This window comes from Ochotona princeps, chromosome 3 (assembly GCF_030435755.1).
Source record: "Ochotona princeps isolate mOchPri1 chromosome 3, mOchPri1.hap1, whole genome shotgun sequence".
Classification (NCBI taxonomy): Eukaryota; Metazoa; Chordata; class Mammalia; order Lagomorpha; family Ochotonidae; genus Ochotona; species Ochotona princeps.
The window spans coordinates 76,983,538-77,010,838 of NC_080834.1; the positions used below are offsets into that span (position 1 = coordinate 76,983,538).

At 38.2% G+C, this 27,301-nt stretch overlaps 1 protein-coding gene across 1 annotated transcript in view; it reads left to right on the forward strand.

The window, feature by feature from the left end:
• The window catches only part of NECTIN3 (nectin cell adhesion molecule 3), a 117,461-nt gene extending 94,657 nt beyond the window's left edge, over window positions 1–22,804 (forward strand). Inside the window, exons 8-9 of the mRNA XM_058661852.1 lie at window positions 21,338–21,400; window positions 22,505–22,804. Coding sequence (XP_058517835.1) covers window positions 21,338–21,400; window positions 22,505–22,681 — 240 coding nt within the window. The 3' untranslated portion in view covers window positions 22,682–22,804. The remainder of the gene's footprint in view (window positions 1–21,337; window positions 21,401–22,504) is intronic.
• Window positions 22,805–27,301: the final 4,497 nt, after the last annotated feature.

The window sequence follows — 27,301 nt, forward strand, 5'->3', positions numbered from 1 at the left end:
CACATCTATATTATTTATTGGTTTTCAGTCCTATTAGAATACAAATCCATTGAATGGGACTTTTTGTACCACTGTATCTTCAAATGCAAAAATTAGACAAGTGGTTGCAGCTTGAATATTATTGAATGAATTAAAGATATTTGAGAATGACATTAACATGATCTAACTTGTACTCTTACAGGTGACTCAATAAGTATTACAGGGAATAGTTTTTGAAGAACCAGGATTAGAGGAAAATGGAAGTTCAGAGACTGTCAGAAGAATTTTGATTTTTGAAGCTAACATGAATCAAGGACAGGAGGATGTGTTAATTATTTGAGTCACTATTTTCCTCTTCCAGCACATATGTGTTGTGTCTTGTACATGTTAGGCATTCAGTAAGTGGATGGATGGATGGAAGGATGGATGAATCTATAACTGTTAGAGTAATATTGGTATCATTTAGCTCTTAATTCTATACTTTTTTTTTTCTCATTGGAAAGTCATATATACAGAGAGGAAGATCTTCCATCCGTTGATTCACTCCCCAAATGACTGCAATGGCCAGAGATGAGCTGATTCAAAGCCATGAGCCTCCCGCAAGGGGTTGCCCTCCCAGACCACAAGCAGGGAGCTGGATGGGAAGTGGTTCCACTGGGACATGAACTGGCGCCCATATGGGATCCAAAAGAAGCTCCTGGCTCCTGGTTTCAGATCAGCTCAGGAAGTGGCCACTCCAGGAAGTGAACCTACGGACAGGGTTTTCTCTGTAATTTTGATCTTCCAATTTAAAAAATGAATAAATCTTTTAAAAAAGAAGCAGCAGTGCATGAGGGATAAGGAGGATTTGGGCTTAATTTTTTTTAAATAAAGTACTACCTCGTATCACAAGTGTTCTTTATATTGAGGTAATCTTTGTGTTTTCTTTTTTTTTAAGATTTATTTGTTTTTATTACAAAGTCAGATATACAGAGAGGAGAGACAGAGAGGAAGATCTTCCTTCCGATGATTCACTCCTCAAGTGAGCACAACGGAACCTCTTCCGAGCTGTCCTCAACTGCTTTCCCAGGCCACAGGCAGGGAGCTGGATGGGAAGTGGAGCTGTCGGGATTAGAACCGGTGCCCATATGGGATCCCAGCATGTTCAAAGCGAGGACCTTAGCCTCTAGGCCACACCGCCAGACCCTGTGCTCACTTTCGTAACTGGATTCTTGCTGAAAACAGAGCAGGGTAAATCAACCCAAATCGGGAAATTGTAGAAGATGAGAAACCTGACCAGAAATGGAGAGTAGTCAGACATTCCGCCGGGAGATTCTTGCCAAGTGACTTACTGGGGATTGTTAAACCTGGAAATTACAAAGTTAACAGAGGAACCCAAGACAAGGGATAAATTTTGCTCAAGCTCACATCTCTGTTACAGATTAAGTAATTTCCTCAAGGTTAGCTATAATAATTTGAATTTGGTTTCTTAACATCTATTTCTTGCTATCTACCAATGGAGAACATATCAATGATAATTATGGCTTAATATAAAGAATTATTCTGAGTACTTAATATATTAACTCATGTAATCCTCTTAAGAACCTCAATAATAGCACATGCTATTATGAATCTCATTTTCCAATGAGTCAATTGAAGGTCAAAGTTACATCAGTTCAATGTATCAACAATGATTTGAGATAAGATTAGAACCCAGCCAATCTAATGTGAGAGCCCTTAGTCTGTTTCAAGTACAGACTTGATCCCTGGCCCCCAAGTCCAGTAAAATAAATTTGGATTTGTATCTCAGCTCTGTATTTGAGTATGCCCTTAGAGAAGGGCTGCCATCTCTCTGGAACTCATGTAAAAGGAGGGCATTTATTTCTAGATGATTCCTAGGGCTTGCTGGCATGGAAATTTTAGAATTCTTCAAATTAAAAAGGCTAGACAACTTTGGTGATTGTGATTGAGGTCAGTGTTAGACTTTGAAAGCTGTGTTCCTCCAGAGCCTCTGGGTTATTCTCAGGAGATATCACGTCTCTATGCACTGCTACAGGACAGGAATGCCAAAGCCTGTGTGTATTAACACTGGAAAACTGTTTACGGGGAGATATCAGTACCTCTACTGCATGTGTAGGTGGGATCTCACAAAAGAAAAAGAACTTTTCCAAAGTACAACTAAAATGTAAAGTGCACATACTTTCTCAGACAAGTTAACTCTGTCATCTAGCTTGCCTTGAAAACGGTTTGTTGCACAGATTTGAAACCAGGTGCTGTTTTCAACATTTTGCAAAGTGATGAAATGTTTATTCTGTGCCTTTCTTGTTTAAATTGAACACAAACCCAACCAAAAGGGTATTCAGAATAAAGAAGTTGAGGACTTTGTACTGACATACCTCCATTTTCTTTTGAACACGTGTTCCCTTATGACTTTTATCCGTGAATTATACGAGTAGGTTTTCATGTCCTTCAAGCTTGATCCTTTGTGTGTAGCATTCCTCTGTCCATGACCCTTTTTCTTATGTCGTAACTCTCTTCCTCTGGCACCGCTCAGCATTGCTCCTCCATCTCCAGCTGTGCCTTCGCTCAATGCATGTGCATTCATGTAAACCCACACGTCAGGTGCCCTCTTCACTTGCGTGCAGAAGCCTGGATGCTGCTAAGTTTAAAAATGTGTGCGATACCATAAATCTTTGATATGGAAGGATGAAAATTTTAAGAAGTCCAATGTCTTACACATTGTAGGAGAGCAAAGTTAGCGTAGATTCTGTTCACAGGAAAAAAAAAAGCTGTATTACTCAAGCTTTTTTATGCACTCATTTTCTAACAGTTTATATTTCCCCAATACCTGTGAAATCAATGTGAATCAGTGTAGAGGGCAAACATGACTGAGGAAGAGATATGGAAATTAGTTCCTTAGGCTAATTTATTGAGCAAGCTAAAAGTAAAACGTTAATGGTGCTCTGTTTGCAACATTCTCCTCCCACAAATTGTTATCAGTTGCATGTTTTTCCTGACAGCTGTTTCCTTCATCTGTCATTCACATGTGTATTGCTTGGAGGCTTCATTTTTTGTTTTGGTTTGTTTTTCTGTGAGCACCTAGGCTTACTGGGGAAATCCTGCGGAACCTTTCCAAGAACCTTTTTGTTCTACCCCATACTGTTCAGTTTCATCAAGTCCTTTGACCCTGAAAGAGATTGGACTAGAAAACTTGTAGTTGCTTTGGAAGAAGAGTGGTGAAACTTTTAGCTTTGCAAGCCATTTAACATTAAATATCTTTTCTTGCCCTTACCCTTCTCCACGGATGCCACATTCATTTAAAAACCAGTCTGTAGTCAGAAGACAAACAGTCAGGCCTTTTTCCTGAGTACAAAAATGGTACTTACTCTCTTTGATGTGTTACTGATTCCAGAACTGTTAAACTGGACTCCTCTTGCAAATGCATACCACTCTTGAAACACCATACTTCCCCTGCATGAACAGGGAAGGGCCACTTCTGAACCTGCAGCTGCTTCTCATCTTTACATGAGCAGCAGTTTTCTGTCCATGTGATAACATTTATCCCTCCCGTTTTCTCACATCCTGCCATTTTCAGGCTTTGAGCAGTGGTCTTCTCTTCTGGATCTTAGACTTGCAAGCACACATGATCTTTTTAATCAGGATCTTCTATAGGGTTCTGAAGTCTTTACGTGTTTGACTCAGCACATTCTAGTCCTGGCTCTTTTACTCCTTCATGTCTACAATCTGAGCCACACACTCACCACCCCAGGGTTTGTAATTGTTGTTGTCTAGTTGTGAGCAACCATTGCCCTACTGCACTCCCACCCGAGCCTCCTCAATAACATATTCCCACTTTAGATTGACACAGCGTTTCTTTCTCCTTCTGTTGTGCGTGAGAAAAAAATTTTTTTTCTGTTGAATTGAGCACATGATCCTTCAATCTATAGTAATAATCTCAATTATCCACACTGTTACCCTTTTCACAAATATGCCTTCTTGTCCTGTTGCAAACCTTTAATAACTGGGCAGCCCACATTTACTCCTGTTTCATCTTTTTTTTCCCCCTGTACATGTCTGTAGCTTCAGCATGCTTGATTAGTTTCACTGGCTGTTTCTGCTTTCTTTCCTTTTTTGTCCCCTGTTACCAGTAGCAAAATCCTGGACTCTTCAAGGCTCTAAGATGCTAGTCATTATCATCACTGGCCAGATTAATACAGCTTTCACCTGGTTCAGTTCCCACCTTAAATCTGGGGGGCTTGAAGGCTTGTGACCCGACTTCACCATGTCTAGTCTGCTGCTCCCAGTGTGATCATGTGTGCCCTCCCTTCCTACCACTAGAGTTTGTGTCTTGCTAATACTAGATGATCTTCAGTCCTTCTAATTTAGGCTGATTGCTTTGGCCTCTGAATTCCTGTCTTTTTGTGGCCTCCGTTGGAGTCTTTACTGTTTCTGCAGCTTCCAGTAGTTCTCAGTGCTTCAAATTTTCCCCACCCCATTTTGCAACACCATGTGAGAAGTACTCACAGTGTTATTTTATAATCATATTTTCCTCACTTCATGTGAATGTTTGTTTTCCACTGTAGAAACATTTACATGCTTGATTATGGGGTTTTGTACTAGATCCTGCTCATACTGCTTTGTAAGTAAATGGGATATTCGCCTATCACCTCTTCAAAGTCCAAAACGCATCTGATCCTGAGAATTTGGGGATGGGAGACTCTATTGCTGTAGGGATTTGAGCTTGTAATCCTATAGAATCCACACACTGTGGCAGCCGAGGAAATGTAGCAGCATCCACAGGCTTTCCGCTTATTTTCAGACTTCCTGGCTTTGTTGTTTAACAATGTGAAAGACAAGACAAAAGAAGAATTGTTCATTTCCTGCAGGGTAGATGCTCATAAGTTCATTGCATACCCTTTGGTCAACTATTAGTGATGGTGAGATTATTCAGAGGACCGGTTTCATTAATATTGATTCCATTCATCTGCAGAACGAAACTTTCAGTTCTCAAGGCAGCTATCCCAGACATGACAGCGCTTCTCATGAACACTATTTCTGAACTCAGTGTGTACAAATGAGGGAAGACCTCCTCCTGTTTCATACATGCTTTCTGATGGCTCCCAAGAGACATTTGTAGGTAGCATCATTTCCAGATAGGATCACCCATACCCTAGGGCCAATCCAACTTGTGCTGGGATGTGGTATGAACATGTCACGTTTTTTGAGTTCATGTTTTAAAAATTCTACTTACTTGTATTGTTTGTCCAAAAGTTTGCATTTAGTTGTCAATAATGGAATGCGCGTGTCATAGGGAGTAACTGACTCAGTTCAAGGAATGTCATCCTCCAGTGGCATTTTTCCAATCCAGCAATAAATGGATGGCGTATTATTTGCATTTGTTAGCCTGTTTTATGGGATAATATGATGTGCCCAGACAGCATAGATTTTGTATATAGAGAAGGAAAATGTCTAACTATTGTTGGATTTAAATAACCAAAAGTTCTATTTTTGTTATTGCCATTTTTTTTGCATCGAAGCATCCAATGACAAATCACCACAAAAGCAATACTGATAGTAAGGGTGAATTGAAGATATAGTAAAACTCCTCAACTCATTAGCTACATAAGGTTTGTCCAGTGGAAGGACGCCCCTCCTTCTGTACATTAATGCAATCTAATCCGCTTTGGTCATGGAGTTACTGTGAGTCTTCACGCTGATCACTGATGAATTCTGGTCGTGCTTGACTCATTTTAGTTCCGGTACCTTTGTACAAATTATTCCAAGCTTTGGTATCTTTGTAGAACACAGCAAAACTAGGATTATGGCCACCTCTTTAATTCAAATGAATTGGTGTCCATGATAACATAATAGTAGCAACTGATTTCTCTCAATATATCCACTCTTTTACAATGTTGAAGTAATTGTCTTTTACTCCCAATTTTCTTTTTTTTTTCCTTTAACAGGAAATGTTAGAAAATATCATTTGTTTAAGATTCCAAGAAAAATAATTGTTATTATTAGCTAAGTACATTCATGGGGTAACTTAGCTGACTTAGGGAATAATGAAACAAAGAAGAATTAAGACTCTTCTATATTCAGTTGTCTAAATTTGTACTTGTTATTCCCTCATGGAAGGATTAGAATAATGGTAATTGAAGTAGAGCCTGTATTGGCTCACCTTTCTTCTTCTTTTTTTTTTTTTTAAAGATTTTTTTTTTATTATTATTGGAAAGCCGGATATACAGAGAGGAGGAGAGACAGAGAGGAAGATCTTCCATCCGATGTTTCACTCCCCAAGTGAGCCACAACGGGCCGGTGCACGCTAATCCAATGCAGGGAACTAGGAACCTCTTTCAGGTCTCCCACGCGGGTGCAGGGTCCCAATGCCTTGGGCTGTCCTCAACTGCTTTCCCAGGCCAGAAGCAGGGAGCTGGATGGGAAGTGGAGCTGCCGGGATTAGAACCGGCGCCCATATGGGATCCCGGGGCTTTCAAGGCGAGGACTTTAGCTGCCAGGCCACGCCACCGGGCCCAGGCTCACCTTTCATAGAAGGAAGATAAGGAAAATAGTAGTCTACATTTAGTAATCTGATCATTTTGCTGGATGTAAAATGTGTTCTATACTGAATATTTAAAAATCTTATTTTGTGAAAAATGGTATAAATAATTAACTACAGGGAAATTCTTAACAGAGTATCTTTTCTTAGTGCAATGAGTTAAACTTCAGCAAAGTGCTTTGAAATTGCTTAAGATTACTTTTTAAAGTTAAAAAAATGAAAGTTTCTAAAAGGCAGAACTACATTGTGTAAAGTAATTTGACATTTTCAGGCAAGTTCACATTTACAAAATATGATCCTAAGTTTTGAAAAATCAAATGTTTCCCTAATAATAGTATAGATATTGTAATAATTTAGATAAAAGTATAGATATTGCAATAATTTAATTATTAATTAAATAATTAATAATTAAATAATTAATAAAAGTATAGATATTGTAATAATTTAAAGCAAGAAGCAACTGAAGTGTTAGAATAGTTGTTACATCGAGGGAGGCTACCTTCATGATCTCTAGACAGGAAATAGATGATGTCTGTTACCTAAGTTTGTAAAATTTTGACCATGTTACATTTTAGTCATCCATAGAGGATGAGATGTGATTTGTTTTCCCTGAGAATACACATTTAACAAAAACCAGGTACATTTTATTTATTTGGAAAGCAAAGTTACAGAGAGAAAGAGAAAGATCTTCCATCCACTGGCTCAGTTCCCAAATAGCAATGACTGGAGCTCGGTCGTCAGACAAAAGCCTGAGGCCGGGAGCCTCGTCATTCCCATGTGGTGCAGGGCCCCAGGCACTTGACCATCTGCTGCTGCTGCTTTCCAGGCACATTAGAGAGTTGGATCGGGAGTGGAGCACTCAGAACCAGAACTAGTGCTAACTTGGAATGCCAGAATCACATTTGGTGGCTTGCTTGACCAACTGTGCCACAATGCCAGCCTTAAGAACGTACAGTTTTCCAAGGTGTGTGCAGTAGCCTGATGGGTACTATTTGTGTACTTGGCTTGGCAGTTCAGTATTGTGCCTGATCCAAAAAAGGCACTATCCTCTTTGAGAGCATTTGGGTATATGAATGAAATTATATTAGTAGATAAATTGAAGGTTTCCCTGTGGGAAAATTCAGATAAAAAGCACTGTGTGTTAGTAATTAGGTATAGTGTATGGGCACAAGGTTGAAGAGCAAAGGTGCATATTGTGACAGTACCAAACATTCTGATGCTCAACTGTGCAAACATTGTCCCTCGTGGAAAACAGTGCATACAGATGCCTCAGCATTTGATTTTTGCCTTTGAAAAGGTAAGGCTTATGATGAGGGACATTTGAGAATGGTGTGTTGAAATCTAGTTTGTTTGCAAATAAGTTCCTGTCACGTTTCCAATCTGTCTGCTTTAATTAGATGCTTTGCTTTGCATATGTATTGCGATTTAGGTGAACTGTCACTTTTGTACATTTTAGTGTAAGGATTAAACCAGACCATAAGCCAAGATAAGAAATTTCATTAGAATTTGCCATATCAGATTTCACTTGAAAAAATTAAAATCTAATTTGTATACTTACTAAAAGTAATAAAATGCCTTTACCAGCAATAAGAAAGAACAGTGCCTTACTTTTGAATAAGAAAACATGTTCCTCAGAAAAGTAGTTATAATTCAGATATGACTTGAGAAAAGTTCAGAGCTGATTCCGGGAATAAAATACCTAATATTACTATGACTTGAGTCCATTTGCCATGAGAACTTTTCTTCTGTAATCATTCTTTTTTATCTAATTACTACCTTTAATATTATGAGTTGGAGAACTAGACATTACATTGTAAACTACTAGCTTTATTAATGCACGGTATAAACATGTCATCAAGAAGAGGGAAAATATTAAGTATTATCTTACAGTAAATGACCACCACATATTCAGTCTTGAGCTGAGGCAAATGGAAGCTTTCAGATCTCAGAATCACTCAAGAAAAACCTGGTGTTTTCTTTTAGGTGAGGCTGAATCCCAGGTAGGAGATAAAGTAACTTAGGCCTTGGGATGGATCGGTAAGGATACAGATTGAGTACAGGGAAAGGTGGCCAAAAACTGACGTCCACAATCTTCTTAGGTTTATTCCATCTTGCCTTTTCTCCACATTTCAGTTCCTTTTGACAGTTATATCAGGAAAAGAGTGTTTATACTTAATGTATAGGTAGTTTTTTTAAAATTTGCTTTTGTTGGAAAGCCAGATTTACAAAGAGAAGGAGAGAAACAGAAAGATCTTCCAACTGCTGGTTCATTTTCCAGATGACTTCATTGGTGGAGCTAAGCCAATCTGAAGCCAGGAGCTTCTTTCAGCTCTCCCACGCAGGTGTAGGATCCCAATGCTTTGGACCATCCTCCAGTACTATCCCAGACCATAAGCAGGTAGGATAGATGCCAAAGGGTGGATGGTTATTCAGTGAGCCGTTATGCAACCCCAATTTATTCACATTTTTATGAAATAGCTTAAGACACAGACTTCAGAAATACACAAATGTATATTTAAATCTTAGTTTTGTGAACCTGTAAGCATTTCGTCCACATCTCTGATTAATAGAGGGAGGAATAACAGTATTGCCTCGAGGGCATAATGAGTAGTTCATCTGGAGCAACTTGAATATTTCTTGTTCTTAAATCTTTGCTATAATAAAATTTTACCTTAGTTATGTTTTCAGGCAAATGTTGTCATATAGATATCCAAAATTTCTTAGATATCTTAAAGCCTTTGGCATGAAATTGCTAATGTAACTATAAACAAAAGGGGAAAAAGGAAATAAAGGAACAATCTCTTGTCAGTACTTAGAAATTAACGTTTTCCCAAGCTGAACCTAATGCTGTCACGTTAACTGTGTTCCTATTATTGAGTTCCCTTTACTCCTTTTCTTTCTTTAATGCTAGATCTTCTCCAGGTTTGCTTCGCAGTACTCCTGAAAAAAAGTTCTAGAACCTGTTTTCAAGTTGTTCACTTCTTTCTCATGAACTATTCAGACACATCTCTGCCCCGTTCTTTGCAAATGATAATTCATCAGAATTCAAGATTTCTAGTCCAACCAATACAGGTTCCCCAGTGGAAACCATTACCCACATCTGTAGGGACCCTTGACTAAAAGTGGAAGTGGAAACAGATCCCATGCTTTGATAGTACCTTGCAAGTGTTTAGGGAACAACTGAACCATGGTAGCTACATGAAAGGTTTTGGAGAACCATCGCCCCACCTCTCCCTCCTAGGATTTGAGGGATCAGATGCATGAACAGGTCACAGAAGTGAATCCTACTCTGACAGATAGAGGAACTGCAAGTAAATGAAGTTCAGGTTTGAAAATTAATATCCAGACTATAATGCATCTACATTATGTGTGTGATAGCAACCTGCATTAATTGTGATTGATAGATGTTAAATAACTATGAATTAGCTCAAAAAATAACGAGGAAAAGCTTTGTGTTTAAAAGAAAAATGTTGAGTAATAATACAGCAACCCCTTTGATATTCACAGAGGGCATTTTATAGACTTTTGAGAAACCCTGGATTTCTAAATAGCCCTGTCTTTTATAAAATCCTTATACGAAAGTTGAGAATAAAAGATATATTGAGAGGTGATATGGAGTGGTCCCTAAACTCATTAACTTGCTTAATGATTAGCTGAATCACAAAACCCTCCTAGGTTTTGATTCCAATTTGTGTCTCAACAAAATTACAAATTACTACCTGTCATAAAGCTTTTACGTTCACTTATGAATGCTTGAAACCAGTAATGTTAAATCTGTGAATGCTGAGAATGTACCATAATACTAAGAGACGTTCATGTGAATAGCTTTCCCATATGCATAATTATCATGGAGAACAGTAACAATTATGTGTCTCATTAAACAAGTACCTAATTAATGTTGTTATAAATTTTGCTTGATTGGAACTCAGTCTTTATAGTTGTTACTCCTGCAGTGTGGTTTCAATTATGAAAAAAAGTTAAAAGGACATTGGCCTTTGGTTCATGGTGTCACTGATATTTTATGAATTTTTTCAGAGAGACAATTCATAGGAATTTAATATCCTGTATGTCTTGAAGAATCCTTTCTTTATGAATTATTTATATAGTAGTCAGTAATTATGGTTTTATAGTGTGAAGAAATCATCTCTACATATTAGGAATTTAGTCATTAGAACACAAAGGAACAGTTGTTTTAATTTAGCAGAGAAAATTCTGCACCAAGGATAATCTATTATAAAGCTATTTGAGAATTTGTTTTGTACTTTTAGTACTATTGATACTAAATGTACTACAATCCTTCTTCAAATGTTTGATTAAATTTGCAAGTGGTTTCTTCTGTCCCCTGAATTTCTTTATAGAGAGTAGTTTAATTGTGTCTTCCAAGATATTTGTTCATTTCATCTAGGTTGTGTGAATTAGTTAGCACCAGATTGTTCATAACATATTTCTTCTTTTGTTATTTAGATTCTTTATTGTTTCTTAAGATAGCATTTAGTTTTCTCTCTGTCTCTCTCTTTTTCTTAAAAAGAAAGCTTTGACCAACAATTCAAGACCTTTCTAATACAAACATTTCTGCAGGAATGGGAAACTTTTTTCTGCCAATAACTATTTGGATATTTTATAACATCATTGGCTGACCTCACAAAATTGTTAGCTTAAAAAAACAGCCTGCTATGGATTTGTTGAATTTTTGAGTTCCATGTGCAGTTACCTTGGCAGGGTCAGAACAAATGATGTTGCAGGCCTTTGCCTAAGGGCTAGGTGTTCCCCACCCCTATAAAAGTATAATTTTTATTTTAAGTACTACTTTGAAATCCTGCAACATTGGTTAATATTAATGTTTTGTTAAAAATACTTTCTTTTTAATGATTTATTTTATTTTATTTGAAAGGCAGAGTTGCAGAGAGAGAAGGGTGGGCAGAGAGATTCACCCCGTAAATGGCCACAACAACTGGAGTTGAGCCAACCCAAAGCTAGAACCTCGGAGCTAGGAGCTTCTGGGTCTCACACATGGAGAAGGTGCCCAAGGAATTGGGTCATTTTCTGATGCTTTTCCAGGCCATTAACACGGAACTGGATCAGAAGTGAAACAGCCAAGATACTAACTGATCAATGCCCGTATGAGACGCCAGCACCACATGTGGAAGTTTAGCTTTATAGGCCACAACAGTGGCTCCCAAATTCCTTCTAATCTCTCTTATTTATCCTTTTGTAAATGAGTTATTTTAAAAGTATGTTTAAATTTGAAATATGTAAGATTTTTCAAGTGTTTTTTTTTTTGTTTTTTTTTTTTTACTAATTTTTCATTTTCAAAAACAGAGAAAGGGCAGGTAAAGAAACAGGGCTTTTTGATCCACTGATTATTTCTCAAATGCCCCACAACATCTGGGCCTGAGACAGCCTGAATATATGAGCCTGGAACTCATTGTCATCTCCCACATGGCAGAAATTCAAGTACTTGAGCCATCACCTTCTGCCTCCCAGGGTGCACGTAAGCAGGTTGCTGGAATTGGAAGCAGAACCAGAGCTCAAATGCAAGGACTCGTGTACGGCATGCAGACATCCCAAAAAGCATCTTAGTTGCTGTACCAAATTCCTGTCCTTCATGAATTCTTTTTTTGGATACATAGTACATACAGGATTTCAGTGCTTATAAATATATTTAGACTGTGCCTGGCGCAGAGGCCTAGTAGCTAAAATCCTCATTTTGCATGTGTCCAGATCCCATGTGAGTGCTGGTTGGTTTCCCAGGTGCTCCACTTACCATCCAGCTTTTGATTGTGACCTGGGAAAGCAATTGAGGATGGCCCCAAGGCCTTGAGAATCCTGTACCCAGTGGGAGACCTGGAAGAAACTCCTGGCTTCTGGCTTCAGGTCGGCTCAGCTCCTGCAGTTGTGGCCATTTCGGGAGTGGACCAGTGAATGACAGTTCTTTCTGTCTCTCCTCCTTTCTGTAAATCTAATAAAAATAAATGTTAGACTGTTTTTATGATCCAGCAGCTTATGTTCTAGAATAGTTAGCATTCCATGTACACTGAAGCAAATGGGTATTCAGTAGATTCTATAAATGTCAGTTAGGCTAAGTTGGCTTTTATTGTTTTTGAAAACTTTCTAAATAATACTAACTTTCCTTTTACATTTCCATTAGTAACTAAGAAAAGAATGTTATTCCCACCTATATATTCTTTCAGTTCTCTAAATTATTCATGTGCTTTTGTAACTCTCTCATTTGATAAATACCTGTATAAGATCCTTTTATCATTAGTGAAAATTTTTTGTATCATTATTTTCTTCATTGTGAAATCCTCTGCCTAATATCATTGTGGCTACTCTACTTCTTAAACCTTTTTTTAATGATTTGTGTTTTCAAGGTGTGTTTTTTTTCCCTCATCCTTTTATTTTTAGCCTATCTGTATTTTTATGTTTACATATAGTTTTGCATATCATATTTAAGCAGGTATCAGTAATCAGTAGATTCTTTGATTTCTTTATTTAGTTTATTATTTTTTGCATGGTTGGACTTAAGCTCATCATCTTATTATTTGATTTTTATTTCTGTCTTTGATTTTTTTTCCCCATCTCTTCCTGCTTTCAGTTGAATTGCCTGAGTGGGTTAGTTTTGTTATCTATTAAGTTGTTATTTGTTTTTACAATTTTTTTCACACTTTGTTGCTACAATTTTTGTCATTTGTGTCAAGAAGTAGAGAATGTCTGGCCTATGGGCCAGGTAAGATCTGCAGAATCATTTGGTCTGGCCCTGCCAAGGCAACTGCAGGTAGCACTCAAAATTTGCAATCTATAGCAGGCTAATTTTTAAGCTGATAATTTTTCATGGCCTGTGAATAATATTTTAAATATTCAAATGACATTTGCTAGAAAAAGTTTCCCCTCCCCTTTAATATATGCATGTTTAATTTATCACTATCATCTGTAACATAACATCATGCTACTTTATTTGTATTATATAAACTTCAATATATACTTGTTTTTTCCCTCCTTCCCTTATTGTTCTTGAATATTTGACTTATGTATGTTATCAACCTGAATTTTTATTTTAGTTTCAAATTATAGCATTTTTTAAAAAAATTAAAAACGATAGTTATGTTTAGAATAACTTTTCCCCAACCTGAAGAACTTTTACACTTTCAATATCTTGCAAATAGACCAAAAACTTTCTTTTAGCTTTTATTTTTCTGAAATTTTTATCTTGTTTTCATTTTTGAATACTTTGGTGGGATATAGGGTTTTGATCTGAGCTCCATTTTTTCGTTGCATACTCTCAAAGCTATTGTCTGTCATTTACTTTGTGCTGGTGAGAAGATATGGAGAATTCTTGCCTTTATTTCTGCAAATGTACTGTATCTTCTCCTTGGCTACATATTTGGCTTCTCTTTGTTGCCAATTTTTAGCTAATTGGCTTTGAAATGTGAATGGGTTTTTGGGATTTACTGGGCTCTATAGAACTCTTGGTTTATACTTTTCATTGGGTTTTGAAAACCTTAATAATTCTTCAATTTTTTTTTTTTTTTTTTTTTGGTTTCTCCCCTTGTGTGGTTCCAGTGACACAAATGCTTCATGGTATTATCCCCTAGATAACTAGGGTTATTTTTTCTTAAGATTTATTTATTTCATTACAAAGTCAGATATACAGAGAGGAGGAGAGACAGAGAGGAAGATCCTCCGTCCGATGATTCACTCCCCAAGTGAGCCGCAACAGGCCGGTATGCCCGATCCGAAGCCAGGAACCAGGAACCTCTTCCAGGTCTCCCACGTGGGTGCAGTGTCCCAATGCTTTGGGCTGTCCTCGACTGCTTTCCCAGGCCACAAGCAGGGAGCTGGATGGGAAGGGAGCAGCCGGGACTAGAACCGGCGCCCATATGGGATCCTGGGGCTTTCAAGGCGAGGACTTTAGCTGCTAGGCCATGCCGCCAGGCCCTAGGGTTAGTTTTGTTTAAAGCTTTTTGCCTCTGTTCTTTGTGTTGGTAATTTCTCCCTTTCGGTATACTGATCTTATTGCTTATTCACTATTAAGCCATCTGGTGACATTTTGTTTTCAGGTACTGTATTTTTTAACTTTAGAAGTCTGTTTGATTCTTTCTCATTGTTGTTAATCCTCATGCTTCTGTTTTCCTTTGTAAGTTTAAACATATTATCTTGGGTGTTATAAAGATTTTATGTGTCTACTCAGTCATACTTTTGATTATTAAATTAGTTTCTGCTAATTTTTTTTTCTTCCTTTTTAGTGGGGGGAATCCGTGAATTTTAACTGGATGTTGGACATTGTGAATTTTATGTTGCAAGTTATTTAAATTTTGCTGTCTTTCCTTAGTAAGAATTGAATTGCTTTCTAATAGTGAGTTAATTTGAAATGTTGCTCTGAAGCATTAATTGTTACAATGTTCTAGAATAGTTTTTTCTTGAGTGCTACTTTAGTTTTATTTCTAAGTGAAAGCTGTCATCCAGCTCTACTCATGCATTAATACTTGTTAATCTAATAGCCCCCTGGTATTTTTCTTTCTCCAGTAAGTGTTTTTTGTCTACTGTGTGCAAGCCCAGACTAGTTTTGAGCCATGGAATCTCTGCTAAGCAGATTTCTGAAGCTTTTCCTATGTGAATCCCCTTCTGTAGTACCTATCACACAGATCCAGCTGCCTCAGTTTGCCTCAGCAAGAACACTGCTGTACTTTAACTTGCCTCCTCTCATGCATGCATCAGGGAAGTCAGAACTATCTCAGGATAGGGGTGTGTGTGCGTGTGTGTGTTTGTGCACATGCACACACTCATGTGTTTCTCCACTATTCTGGGATCCTATCCCTATTTAACACAGTTGTCTGTTGTCTTGAAACTTTTTTTAAAAAGCAATTTATGACAGAAGGACTAATCTGGTATTCTCCACCATGACTAGAAGCAGAAATGAAAATGTATATTACTTGTCAGGAAGAAGCATTAGGGCCAAGTATGTCAATAGAATAGAATTCTTTGTGCCTTTCAGAGGCAAAAACAGAGCATCTTGCAGGGAGTAGACCAGAAATAGAGGAATACAGGTCACAGAACAATGGATCGGCTCAGAGAAAATGACTGGCTTTTCAGTGACCCAGTAATTTCTGAAACCTCCCTGTTCAGAGTCCTGTGGAAAGTAATTTCCACATGATCCTTGGGTATTAACCTGAAGCTCTGAAGTCTTAGAGAAGAGTTACAGTTTCACTGGTCAGTAGTGAAATCGGGAAGATAACAAAAGCACAAATAGATGTGAACTGAAAAGAGAAAAGTAATATAAAATGCCATGTTATCACGGGCCCAGAGGTTCTTGGCAGGCAGATTATAGTAATTTGTTCCATTTTTGTAGGACACCAGATAAGATAAGGCAGAATCAAAGAATTAAGTATTATATTCATTATTTGTGTATTTGTCATAGTATCTGTACTCTTTCCATAAAAGAATAGTGAATTCACATTAAAATGTTTAATGATGTCTGGAACACTAAGTGGCAATGGAAGGTTAGCCAAGGGTGTGTCAGAGAAGCTTAGCAAATGCTTGACTTGGGAAGCCAGCAGTAGTTAGTCTAGTTGCACACTGAGTGTAAGGTGATAGGTTGCAAAGTACAACCTACAGCTCAAGGAACTGAAGAGAGATGCATGGTATTCCAATAGGAAGAGGTGAGTTTGAGGAACTAGGTTAAGTGAAGGTTTTAGTAGGTCAGTTAAATGTCTTTGAGATTCAGGAAGTGAGTGTATTAAAAATGCTGTCTTTTCATTTCTTTCTAAAGGCAGAAAACGTTTCAGAATATTCTCTTGTAGCAAATAATCAATGGTAATAAGAGGATAATCGCTATTTGAAAGTTCTTGCTGGTGTTGTAGTTGTTTGCCGAAGGTGGATGAAGAGTCAAAAAAGAAGTGATGAGGTGGAAATATAGAATGAATTATGTTTGTGACCATGATGGTATTGACGGAGTAGAAAAGACAATCTAGGTGCAACAGTGCTTAACAGACAACTGTTGTGGATGCAGCAGATGATCAGTAGAAAGGTTTTTACTTTCTCTGGGCTTCAGAATGTCCTGGAAAAGTCAAATCAATGGGAGCTAGCAATTGGAGGGACTGTGTTAAAGGAAAATTTGATAGAGCAGAAGAGTGTTATTTTTTTTAAATGGGTGTTAGGGCTACTACTAGCATTGTGATATAGTGGATAAGCTGCTGCCTGCAACACCAGAATCTCAGATGGGCACTTGTTCTAGTCCCAGCTATTCCACTTTGATTTGAGTTCCCTGCTGATGTGCTTGGGAAAGCAGCGGAGAATGGCCCATGTGCTCGTGGTCACTAGCGTCAGCCTGGCCCAGCCATGGACGTTGTGGCCACTTCGGGACAGATCCAGCAGCTGTAAGGTTTCCCTATCTATAACTTTGCCTCAAGTAAATAAGTCTTTAAAAATGGGTGATGTCATTGGTTTACAAGTCAAAATTTAAAAAAAGATGAAAGGGAAGTAAAATAAAAGCTAAGTATGGTTCAGAACATTAGGGAGATAGCAGGGGATGGCATTGTGGAAGAAGGCAGAGGACCACATTTGAGTTTGGCAGCAAGGACAAATGAAACTCTGATTGGGAGTTTTCCCACTGGGAGAAAAGAACAATTATGTCTGACGCTAGAAGCTTAACACCTTAGTTCCCTCAATACTGAGAACAAATCTTAACAACTCTGAAAAGTATGAGATTTAAAAATACTATTTATGTGGAAACAGACAATATATAACATACACTAAAAAGAGGAAGTTCTGTTTTATTTTTTTGCATCAGAGATGGCAAATTGTTTACCAAGATAAGCAATAATAGTGATATAATAGTTTTGGCACCTTGGAAGCCAAAAATGAAATTTTACATGACTAGCAAAACAGCAAAGTAAGTATGAATGGCAGCTCAAAAAAATTTACTGCAATTAGTATATCAAAGAAGGGAAAGCAACATATGTATTGCAGATCAGAGTTGCCTGTGGGCTTTCTAGGAAAAAAAAACAAGAATGAGAGAGTATTGTAAACTATGTCTCTGTCAAGGTTGTATATTTCATTCAACTTAAGGCATATGTAAACTGTTACATAATGTACTTTGTATATATTATGGCTGTGAATATTTTTCCAGCCCCCAACACTGGTGAGGTTGGAGAGCAGTTGGAACTCTTCATTCACTGTGGATGGGAGTGCAAAATGGTACAACTTTGGAATGCAGTTTAGCAATTCCTGTACAAAAAACAAACAAACAAACAAAAAAACTAACATATTCTTACTGTGTGATCCAGCAGCCACTCTCCTTGATATTTACCTAGGTGACATGAAAGCTTATGTTTGTAAAAACAACGTGTGCACTAATTTCTTGTAGAAATTATATTCATAATTATCATTGAAGTTCCTAGGGAACCAACCAAGGCTTTCTTCATTAGGTGAATGAATGAATTGATTCAAACAATGGAATAGTATTTATCTCTAAAAAGAAATGAACCATCAAGGCATGAAAAAAATGAAAGAACCTTAAATTTGTATTACTGAGTGAAATGAAAATCTAGCAGGTTAAATCACCATTTGCAACACCACCATCCCATTCCAGAGCCCCAGTTCAAGTCCTAGAGGTTCTGCTTCTGATCTAGCTCAAGAAGGCAGTGTAAGATGGTCCAAGTTCATGGGCCCTGACACCCAGTTGGGAGATTCAGATAAGACTGTGAGGTTCTGGCTTCTTCTGGCCTAGCTCCTGCTGTTGGAATTTGGGGAATAAACCAGTGGATAGAAAATCTGCCTCTCCCTCTGTGTCACTTCATCTCTCAACTAAATATTTCTTAAATAAAACCTTATCTTAAAAGGCTACATATTGTTCTACTTATGTGACATTATGGAAACAGTAAAAAGATGAGTGGTTGCCTGCCACTGCATGTGTGGTAACAAATGGATAGCTGGGGCACAGAGTGTTTTTACGGAAGTGAAAGTATTTGTGAGTCTATGACAGTCTATGTCTGTTAAAACCCATACAAGGTCCGAACACCAAGAATGAGCTCTAACCTAAAGAATGCACTTTAGATGATGTCACAGTATGCTGGATCATTGGTCTTAAGTGCAGTGTTGTGATACGGGATGTTGGTAGTAGTTGGAAGTGAGGGGTTGTATTGAGGCACAGAGGTTAAGTGGGTACTGTATATTTTCCACTCAATTTTCGTGGGAGGCAAAGACTTCACTATAATACATAATCTGTTGGTTAGAAAATTAGCATATTCAATATTGCAGGTGTATGGATAGACAGGACATACACCATTGGATTGTTATGTGTGTTGAACCAAAGCTGTGGCATCTTGTTGGAGATTGGGTAGCCACATAATGCAGAATGGTCACACAAGTGTTCATAAGTCATTATCTCCAAATCAGGGTCTTCAGTGGTCTGTGCAGGATCCTTATCTTTATAAATAATTTACATGGATATTAGTTTATAAAAAGTTTTGGTTCATGTGAAGTCTAGTGAATGTTACTATGCTTTGTTAATGATGATCAAATGGAGTTCTTACCCAGTGTGTTCAGAAAAGTGTTACTGGTCATTTCTCTCCTGGTCATATTAAATCTTAGCCTTTGGAATTTTGTAGCATAAACATAGAACAGCACATCTTCTGACCAACTCTGTGATTGTCTTTTGAGGCATTAATCACTGTGTTCCTGGGATTTGGTTTCTTTCAGTGCTGACCATGATCCTGTTTCTAGGCATAGCCCCTTTTGGAGAGGAATACATGAGGGTCATATTCATGAACACCTTTCATTTTTGTTATCACATTTCTTTCCAGTTTCTTTATACTTTTTTTTTTTCACTTTTTCACATGATTGGACTATTGTACGAACAAATAACAACCGGCAAAAAAAAAAAAAAAAAAAAGAGAGAGAGAGAGAGAAAGAAAGAAACCATTATAACCAGCAGATGTCTTTGGTTGCCCTCCATTTGGCAGAAAGTATATATTCCTTTTTGGAAGCTGAGTTTGCTGGGAATATCTTTTTAGTTGCTTTTCCTTTCTACAGATGTGTCAGACTAAGAAATTAAGCTGTGGTGAGAGGTAGGGAGCCACTGAAGCAGCAGTGTGGCAGGTCTGTGGCACGTCTCTGTTAGAGGTTACTTGACATTGGTAAAAGAGTTGCTGGGTTATGATGACTTTTATAAACCCATGCTTCTAAAACTGAACCCTGATGCACTCAGGTTCTATTACAGCACAGAAGATACTAAAGAGGGTGAAATGAGCTTATAAATAGGAGATTGGCTCTTCAAAATGCAGTTCTTTGTGGCCAAATGGGCCAAACTGGAAACCATAATGCTAAGGGAAATGAGCCAATCCCAAAAGGTTAAATACCACATGTTTGCCTTAATTTAAGATGATATGATGTTATGTATAACATGTTATGTTTTGAATGTTATATGTTGTGTATAAACTAAAATTGAAGTATAGGTGAGGTGGGAACTGGGAACTCGCATTTACTTTTAACATATTGGTTACTCATTACTATGTCAATTAATTCCATAATGATGTAAATTTTTGCTGATGGTATGTTGGAGCTTTTAATTGACTGGGATGATACTCTGCTGGCTCTGTCTTCAGACCAGAGAAGGTATACCTAAGAAGCCGTTGAACTTGACTGGACAATAAGATGCTGGACTCCATGTTTGGTATACGCTTGCAATGGGGGAATCTCAACTGAACTTGAGCTGTGGTTATGCAACAAGGTGGAGGAATCCACCATGGTGGGAGGGTTTGGGGAGGGGTGGGGAGAACCCAAGTATCTATGTAACTGTGTCACATAATACAATGTAATTAATGAAGTTAAATAATAAATAATTTAAAAAAATCAATAAACCTTTTTTTTAAAGAAAAAAATAGGAGATTGTTTTTGTTTTAAAATGACTAGATAACATCTTCAAAAAGAATGGATTGACTGTAGTTGATCAGAAATTCCACAGCAGCTTTGTAAAGAGAAGCTTCTAACTGGCCCCTGCCTCTTGTCAAGTCAGATTCAGCTGTGAGTTCTGTACTCAGGCCTTCATTATCTGTATTGAAATGGAAGGAGAACAACAGTAAGGATATTTTAATAAAGTACTACAAATGCTAATTTATTTTTCCCCAAGTTTACTTTTCTTATACCAGGATCACTTACATAATTTGTGAGGTCCTTTGTTCAAAACGTAAGACTGTTAAGGAAGATAATATTAGGCCCTGTGGTAAATAAAATGTAGCCTCCAGTCACGTGCATATGTGGAAGGATGCTTTCAGCACGTGCACTTCTTACCCTGAGTTTCGTTACACAGTCTCTTCCAGGGCTGGATAGAAATAAACAGTGGGGCCTCCTGAGGACTGGAAAACTGGGGTGCGGGAGAAGCAGCCAAAAACCAGTCGCATCCAGCCAGTAGAGGTAGGCCACCCACAATTGGGCTGCAAGACCTGGAGCCAAGTTCTTCTTTTTCAAAAGACTACTTACAGAATACAAACTCACAACAAAAATTAAGAAGCCTACAATGGAAGTTACAGAGCATCAGGTTCCAGGTACCCTGTGTGACTTAGCCGTATGTCCATGAAGCTGGCTCTGCCGTAGCCTTTTACCATTGTGTACTGCTAAAACCAGTGACTCAGGTGGACCTCACACCATGCTGAATGTTAAGAGAAAAGAAATGTAGTTGGTTTTCTCATCCTCCAAAATAACATTTTACTTAACTGTAGGCGTTTAACAAGACATGATTGACTCTTTAACAGCAGGAGTCTTAACTGATACCGATCAATAAGTGGACCCTGAGCTTGTTTTGAAGTATGTATCTTTGTCTTTTTCCAGACTGAACACTTGCCTTTGCAGGCTGAGTTCAAAAAAAGGGAAGCTGACAATCTTCAGCCTTCTGTAAGTAACATGGTCATGTTACATCAGCAGAGAACTAACATGCTTGTTAAAATATTTGGTTTCTTTGAGAGTTTGTTTTTTTCCATCTCTCACCTATGTGAGTGCTGTTTTTTTTCTAAATTACAATTTAATAAAGTCCTTGAGCTTGCTTACTCTTAATTACTTCAAGTTTTATAAAACCATGAACTAGATAGATAATTCTGTACTAGACGTACAATAGAACATTAAGGGGGGCTCATTTTATAGTAAATGACAGCTATGTTCCAAGGTCAAGCCTGAGAGAAAAGTGAAGACATGGATATTTTTGGCAGTATTTCTTATTCTCAGCTTTCTCAAGCATGTGGTCAAATGCCAGTTCATTTTGCTTTGTCCTCTCTCTAGTGCCCCAATTCTAAATGTTGAGGTTTTGACATTTCTCCTATAGTCACCCCAAGCTTGAGCCCTTTTGAGAGACCTTACATCACCACCTTGTTCTCTGGTTTACTTTAAAACCAGCTCTGAGTTTCAAAATCTGAAATTGATCACAGTTCTCATTAATCACAATTCTGTGTTAGAACTTGCCACCATTCTAATACAGGTACTGCAAGCAATGATTGAAAAATGATGAATTGCTAAACTTCATCTTACCATTCAATAGCTTTTGAAGTAATGAATCTGGGACACTGACTATAATAAATTCTATTCTTGGGCCCAGCATGGTAGCCTAGCAGCTAAAGTCCTCACGTTGAACGTGCCAGGATCCCATATGGGTGCCAGTTCTAATCCAGGCAGCTCCACTTCCCATCCAGCTCCCTGGTTATAGCCTTGGAAAGCAGTGGAGGACAGCCCAGAGCCTTGGGACCCTGCACCCGCGTGGGAGACCTGGAGGAAGTTCCTGGCTCCTGGGTTCTGATTGGCACAGCACTGGCCGTTGCAGTCACTTGGGGAGTGAATCATTGGACAGAAGATATACCTCTCTGTCTCTCCTGTTCTCTCTATATATATTTGACTTTGCAATAAAAATAAATAAATATTTTAAAAAATTCTATTCTTGCCCATTTTGACCAGAGTGCTAGAAAATACAAGCATCTGTTGTACTAATGTAAGCAATGTTTGAATTTGCAGAATGGACTAAACAGCAAGAGGTCTGACTATGAAGATGAGAATCCAATGGGAGAAGATGGGGTTCAGCAGATGTACCCCCTGTACAATCAAATATGCTATCAAGACATGAGCCCTGGCAAACATCATCTCAACGACCCTCAAAGAGTCTATATCAACCCACGAGAACATTATGTGTGATTTGTCTTTTCCCAATGGGTATTCTAACAAACCTTTTTTGGGGAGAGAAACTGAAGCCCATAATTATTTTCTCTCACATAAAATAATGCCAGTCTAAGGGTACTGGCTGATGAATAACTTGGAGCCAGCAGTGAATTTCTTTCCTTGATTAAGGATTTTTCAGCCACAGCTGTGTTTGTGAACTGAACTGTAGGTTTGTGTGTTCAATGATGATGGTGTTTAACTACTAACATTTGGCTACAATGGCATGTTCGTTTGAAAGTACAGCTTCTGCCCGTAATGACTGCAGTGATTTTCTGGAATGCAAGTCCAGGTTATAGTATTAACCTCAGTGGGTCTCCAGCAGCCCGGCCTGTTCATCTGAAATGCAAACAGGAAAAAAAATTAGTTCAGAATTCATTTCACTAATTATTTAGCTTGAATTTGGATTATCCTGACATGCTTAATACACTACCTGTATAGAGAGGCCTAGGTGGCAGATTTTACTAAAAAGAAAACAAAAAAGCAATTTAAAGCTCAAGCCTATTCGTTGACTTTAAACTTTGTGTTGTAGTGTCTGTTACTTCTGAGTCACTGAGGTCCTGAAGTTTGCATATTTCTTGCTGGTAAATAGCGGCATGTGACCAAGGTTGTTTTCTTCCTGTCTAATTCTGTACTACCCGGATTAGCCTGTTTACCACCTGTTAAATGCTCAAACCCTTGTTGACTGGCAGATAGCCTTTAGCTTTGTCCCTCCTTTCATCGGTATTATACACAACAGGCTCAACTTTCACTATTGAAATTTCTTTTCAACATTTAGCTACCCTTCTGCATTCTTCTTGTTACTTTTCACCCATGTTTATTCTACCTCTGAAACACCTGCTGGTATAGAATCATTGTGAAATAACTACTACTCTTCAAAGAAATTTTGAAAACAAACAAAATCTCCCATATGCTTAAGTGTGCTGAACTCACATGCCCTTTATTCCTCCTCTTCTACCATGTATGGTCCCTAAAGACTTGCTCAAAATCAAATGCAAGGACTTATGGACATGCAACACTTGGATATCTGCAAACGTCTTTTGCAGATAACGTCTTTTGTTACCTCCCTTTGTTAAATTGGCGTCAGACAGTAGGGTTACAGTGAGGTGAGCTGGGATGAATGGAACACAGATACACATGCAAACATTCATGATTCTCCTAATCTAAAGGAGAGTGTTGTTTTATTGTATTTACTGGAAGAATTGAGATGTGTTACCGCTATGAAAAACACCACAAAGTTGTGATACCTGTGAAGAAAGGAGAGAGTAAGCACCTCGGCATACGTAGTACACAATTCCACCTGACACTATAGGGAGAGAGGAAAATAGTAATACAGATTCCCAACGAAATACCAAAGATACTTCATGATCAGTGTGCTGGATGTAGTTCTTTGTACGTTTGCTCCATGTTTTGCATTTTTAGACAAGTTAGCCGGATTATTCTATAGAAATAATATATTAGTTCCCTCCCCCATTACTTGGAAGGCCAGTAGTTCTGAGAGAAAGGATGCTTATAATTCAACCTAGTGCTTTGGCTACATGATTAGCAATTTAGAAGATCACAGCTCTGTGTGACTCTCATGGCTAAATCACTGTACTACCTCAGAGTCAATAGTTTACTGCCCCTTGTAAGCTAAGAAGATATTGACATTCATTGCATGGAACACCATCGCTGGCTTAGTACAACAGAAGGTATAGCCATTCTGGCGCTTGTTTCCAACAGCAAGATGACTTTGGCCAGAGTTCTCCTTAATAGTGAAGATTTTCATCAATCCTGCATTATAAATTTTAGTTTATAAACTAGGTATAACCCTAGCTTCTCTAGGATTCTGGAAAGCAGGTTATTCTGTAAGTTTTCTACACAATAGCATCACATTTACCCACCAAGGGGAAATACGGATGTCTTCATTAGTGCCAGAGGAAGGGCTTTGGAAGCAGTGGATTTCAGGAGCCCTTGGTCTGACCTCAGAGTCCTCCCTATCTTAAGAAAACCACAGTCTACCTTTGAACATTTCAACATTTTTCTTGTAGTTATGAGGGACAAAATTCAGGGTATGGTCACCTCTCTTGCAGCCAGTTTGTTCAATATCTTCTTTGCCTGTCAGCTGTGATATTTGCTTAGTAAATAGATAGTTGTTACAGCTGCTGACTTTGTCTCTCCTGGCTCCTCTTTGGAAAAAAAAAAAAAAAACAGCTAATTAGAAGGAAGCTTTAAAAGGGGCTTGATCAAGTAGCCTCCTCAACCAAAAACTACATCCTAAAAATAAGCCTGTTCTAAATTTGTAGCCTAGACTACTTGGTGATGCTTTGTAGATTTTGGAGATTTGTGAAGGTCAGTGCGTGAGACTTGGGGATATAATCTAACGCTGAGGTTAAGTACTTTTGCCTTAACTAGAAAATAAAGCACATTAAAAGAAATAGATTCCCAGACACTCAGCAACTGTGTTTGCAGCTTTACATTTTTGTCTTAAAGATTAATTTATTGGAAAGGCAGATTTAGAGAGAGAAGGAACAGAAAAAGATCTTCCATCTGCTGGTTCACTCCCCAAATGGCCACAACAAATGGAACTGAGCTGATCTGAAGCCAAGAGCTGGAGTTTCTAAGCAGTCTCACATGGGTGCAGGGTCACAAGGCATTGGGCCACCTGCACTGTTTTCCCAGGGCTTAAGCAGGGAGCTAGATGGGAAGAGGAACATTCTAGACACAAACCAGTGCCCATATGGGATGCCAGTACTTGGAGGTGGAGGTGGAGGATTAGCCAGTTAAGCCAATGCGTCGTCCCCACACTCAACGTTTTAGAATGTTGCACATGCTCACCATAGGCACTGTCTGTATTGACTGTTTTTAAGTGTTCCAAGCTCCAGGAGTGTGCTGTGTTGCTGCAGTAGCAGATCCCCAGGTTCTTTGTACACCACACTAAAAGCATCGGCATGACAAAGTATTGGCATGGGACAGAATCTTAAATAGATTAGATTTATTGTCTTTTCCTTGAGAGGTCTTCCTGTTTCTAGTCGTGTTTTCCAAGCTTGAAGAAGCCCATACTTTTTAACATTTAATATACCTGTGCTTAGCTGCTCTATAGTATGCACATGATATACAATAAAGAAATACAGGGTTAACAAAATAAGCCAGTTCCTCTACTAATTGTTATGGACTTGTCCGCGGAAAGAGCTTTTCCAATCTTCTTTGTGATTTATTTCCCAAATCCTTTTAATAGTATTCTGATTTTACTGTTTTATTTTTCATTATTCAGTTCTTCCCTAACCTTTGCTGATTTCTGGTGCTATTAGAGCTTTTATTCAATGCTTTTATTCACAGGCGTGTGCAGGATAGACAATTATTCCAAAGATAAGAGAACAGGTCCTGTTCCCAAATTCAACCCTTTCTACTCATAGAAAATTAAGCAAGCCATTTAACTTGTCTGGGTATCTGCTTAGGATGGCAGTTGCTCCCATCAATAGAACAGGGATTATAATACCTTCCCTGCCAAACTCCTGTGATGAGACTTAAACAAGATAATGGTAGAAAATTTTAAGTTCTCTTCACACTGACAAATATCTATGACTGTATTGTTGCAATTGAATCTAAACTTTCAGTGCCCTCACCTACATCAAAAATGTTTTAGTATCTCCATGGGTAACCAGGTGGCAACATGGGAATTTCAGTTTGACCTAATGTATGTATGGTCAAGAGCAAGTGAAGACATCTTTATTTTTAATTTCTTTATCACAATAAACATTTGTCATGTAGATGGTTTGATGTCAAAACCTGACTACAGAGTATGCAGTATAGCTGATATACTAAGGAAAAAATTTCACCTGATTCATCGCATTGAATACCACCAGACCTTGTTGGATCCTCCTTTTGGGAGGTACCATGTGGCCACACAGGCCTCTACTCCTCTGCAATACAAGCGTATGTCATGCCACTCCTCATCCAGATGTTTTTCTTTTTAATTTGCCTTTGGTGAGTGGTGCTAATGGTTGTTTATTTATTTAGCAGAGGGGATCCATTGAAGAAAATCACACACAAAAAAAGTTTATTAAGGTGGAAGCAAGTACATGTGTTCATTATGTAACTCTAGTTTTTGAGCTCCACATGTTCAGAAAATTCTCATACTTATTAGATTAATCATAGCTTCAACATGATGACTAAATAATGAAAACATTCCATTCCAGTGGACTGCATTTTAGTGGACTCTCCCTTTGGATTAGTCCCTCAATGTGGTTCTTTGATACACTCATTGCTCCCTTTGTTTCACCATTATTGAACTTTTAGCGGGGGTAAGATTTGTATCTGCATAGCAGACAACTGGAAAGGGGACTATCTTTGGTAGAAATCCAAAAGAAGAATGCAGAGGGGAAAATGTTAGCATCTCCACCCCACGCTCCCCTCCCTCGACCCTTCCCGCAGTGTAGCTTAGCTTTCTGCTTCCCTTCCTGTGCTTGACTGACAGGGAAGGACCTAGGCTGTTACTTCATCCTTGGGTAATTGCAGACCTCATAGAAGGATCAGATATTATCAGCTTTATCAGACCAGGTGATAATATTTGCCAGCTTATTGTACAAAATATGACTAGGTTACTATTGTGACTATGTA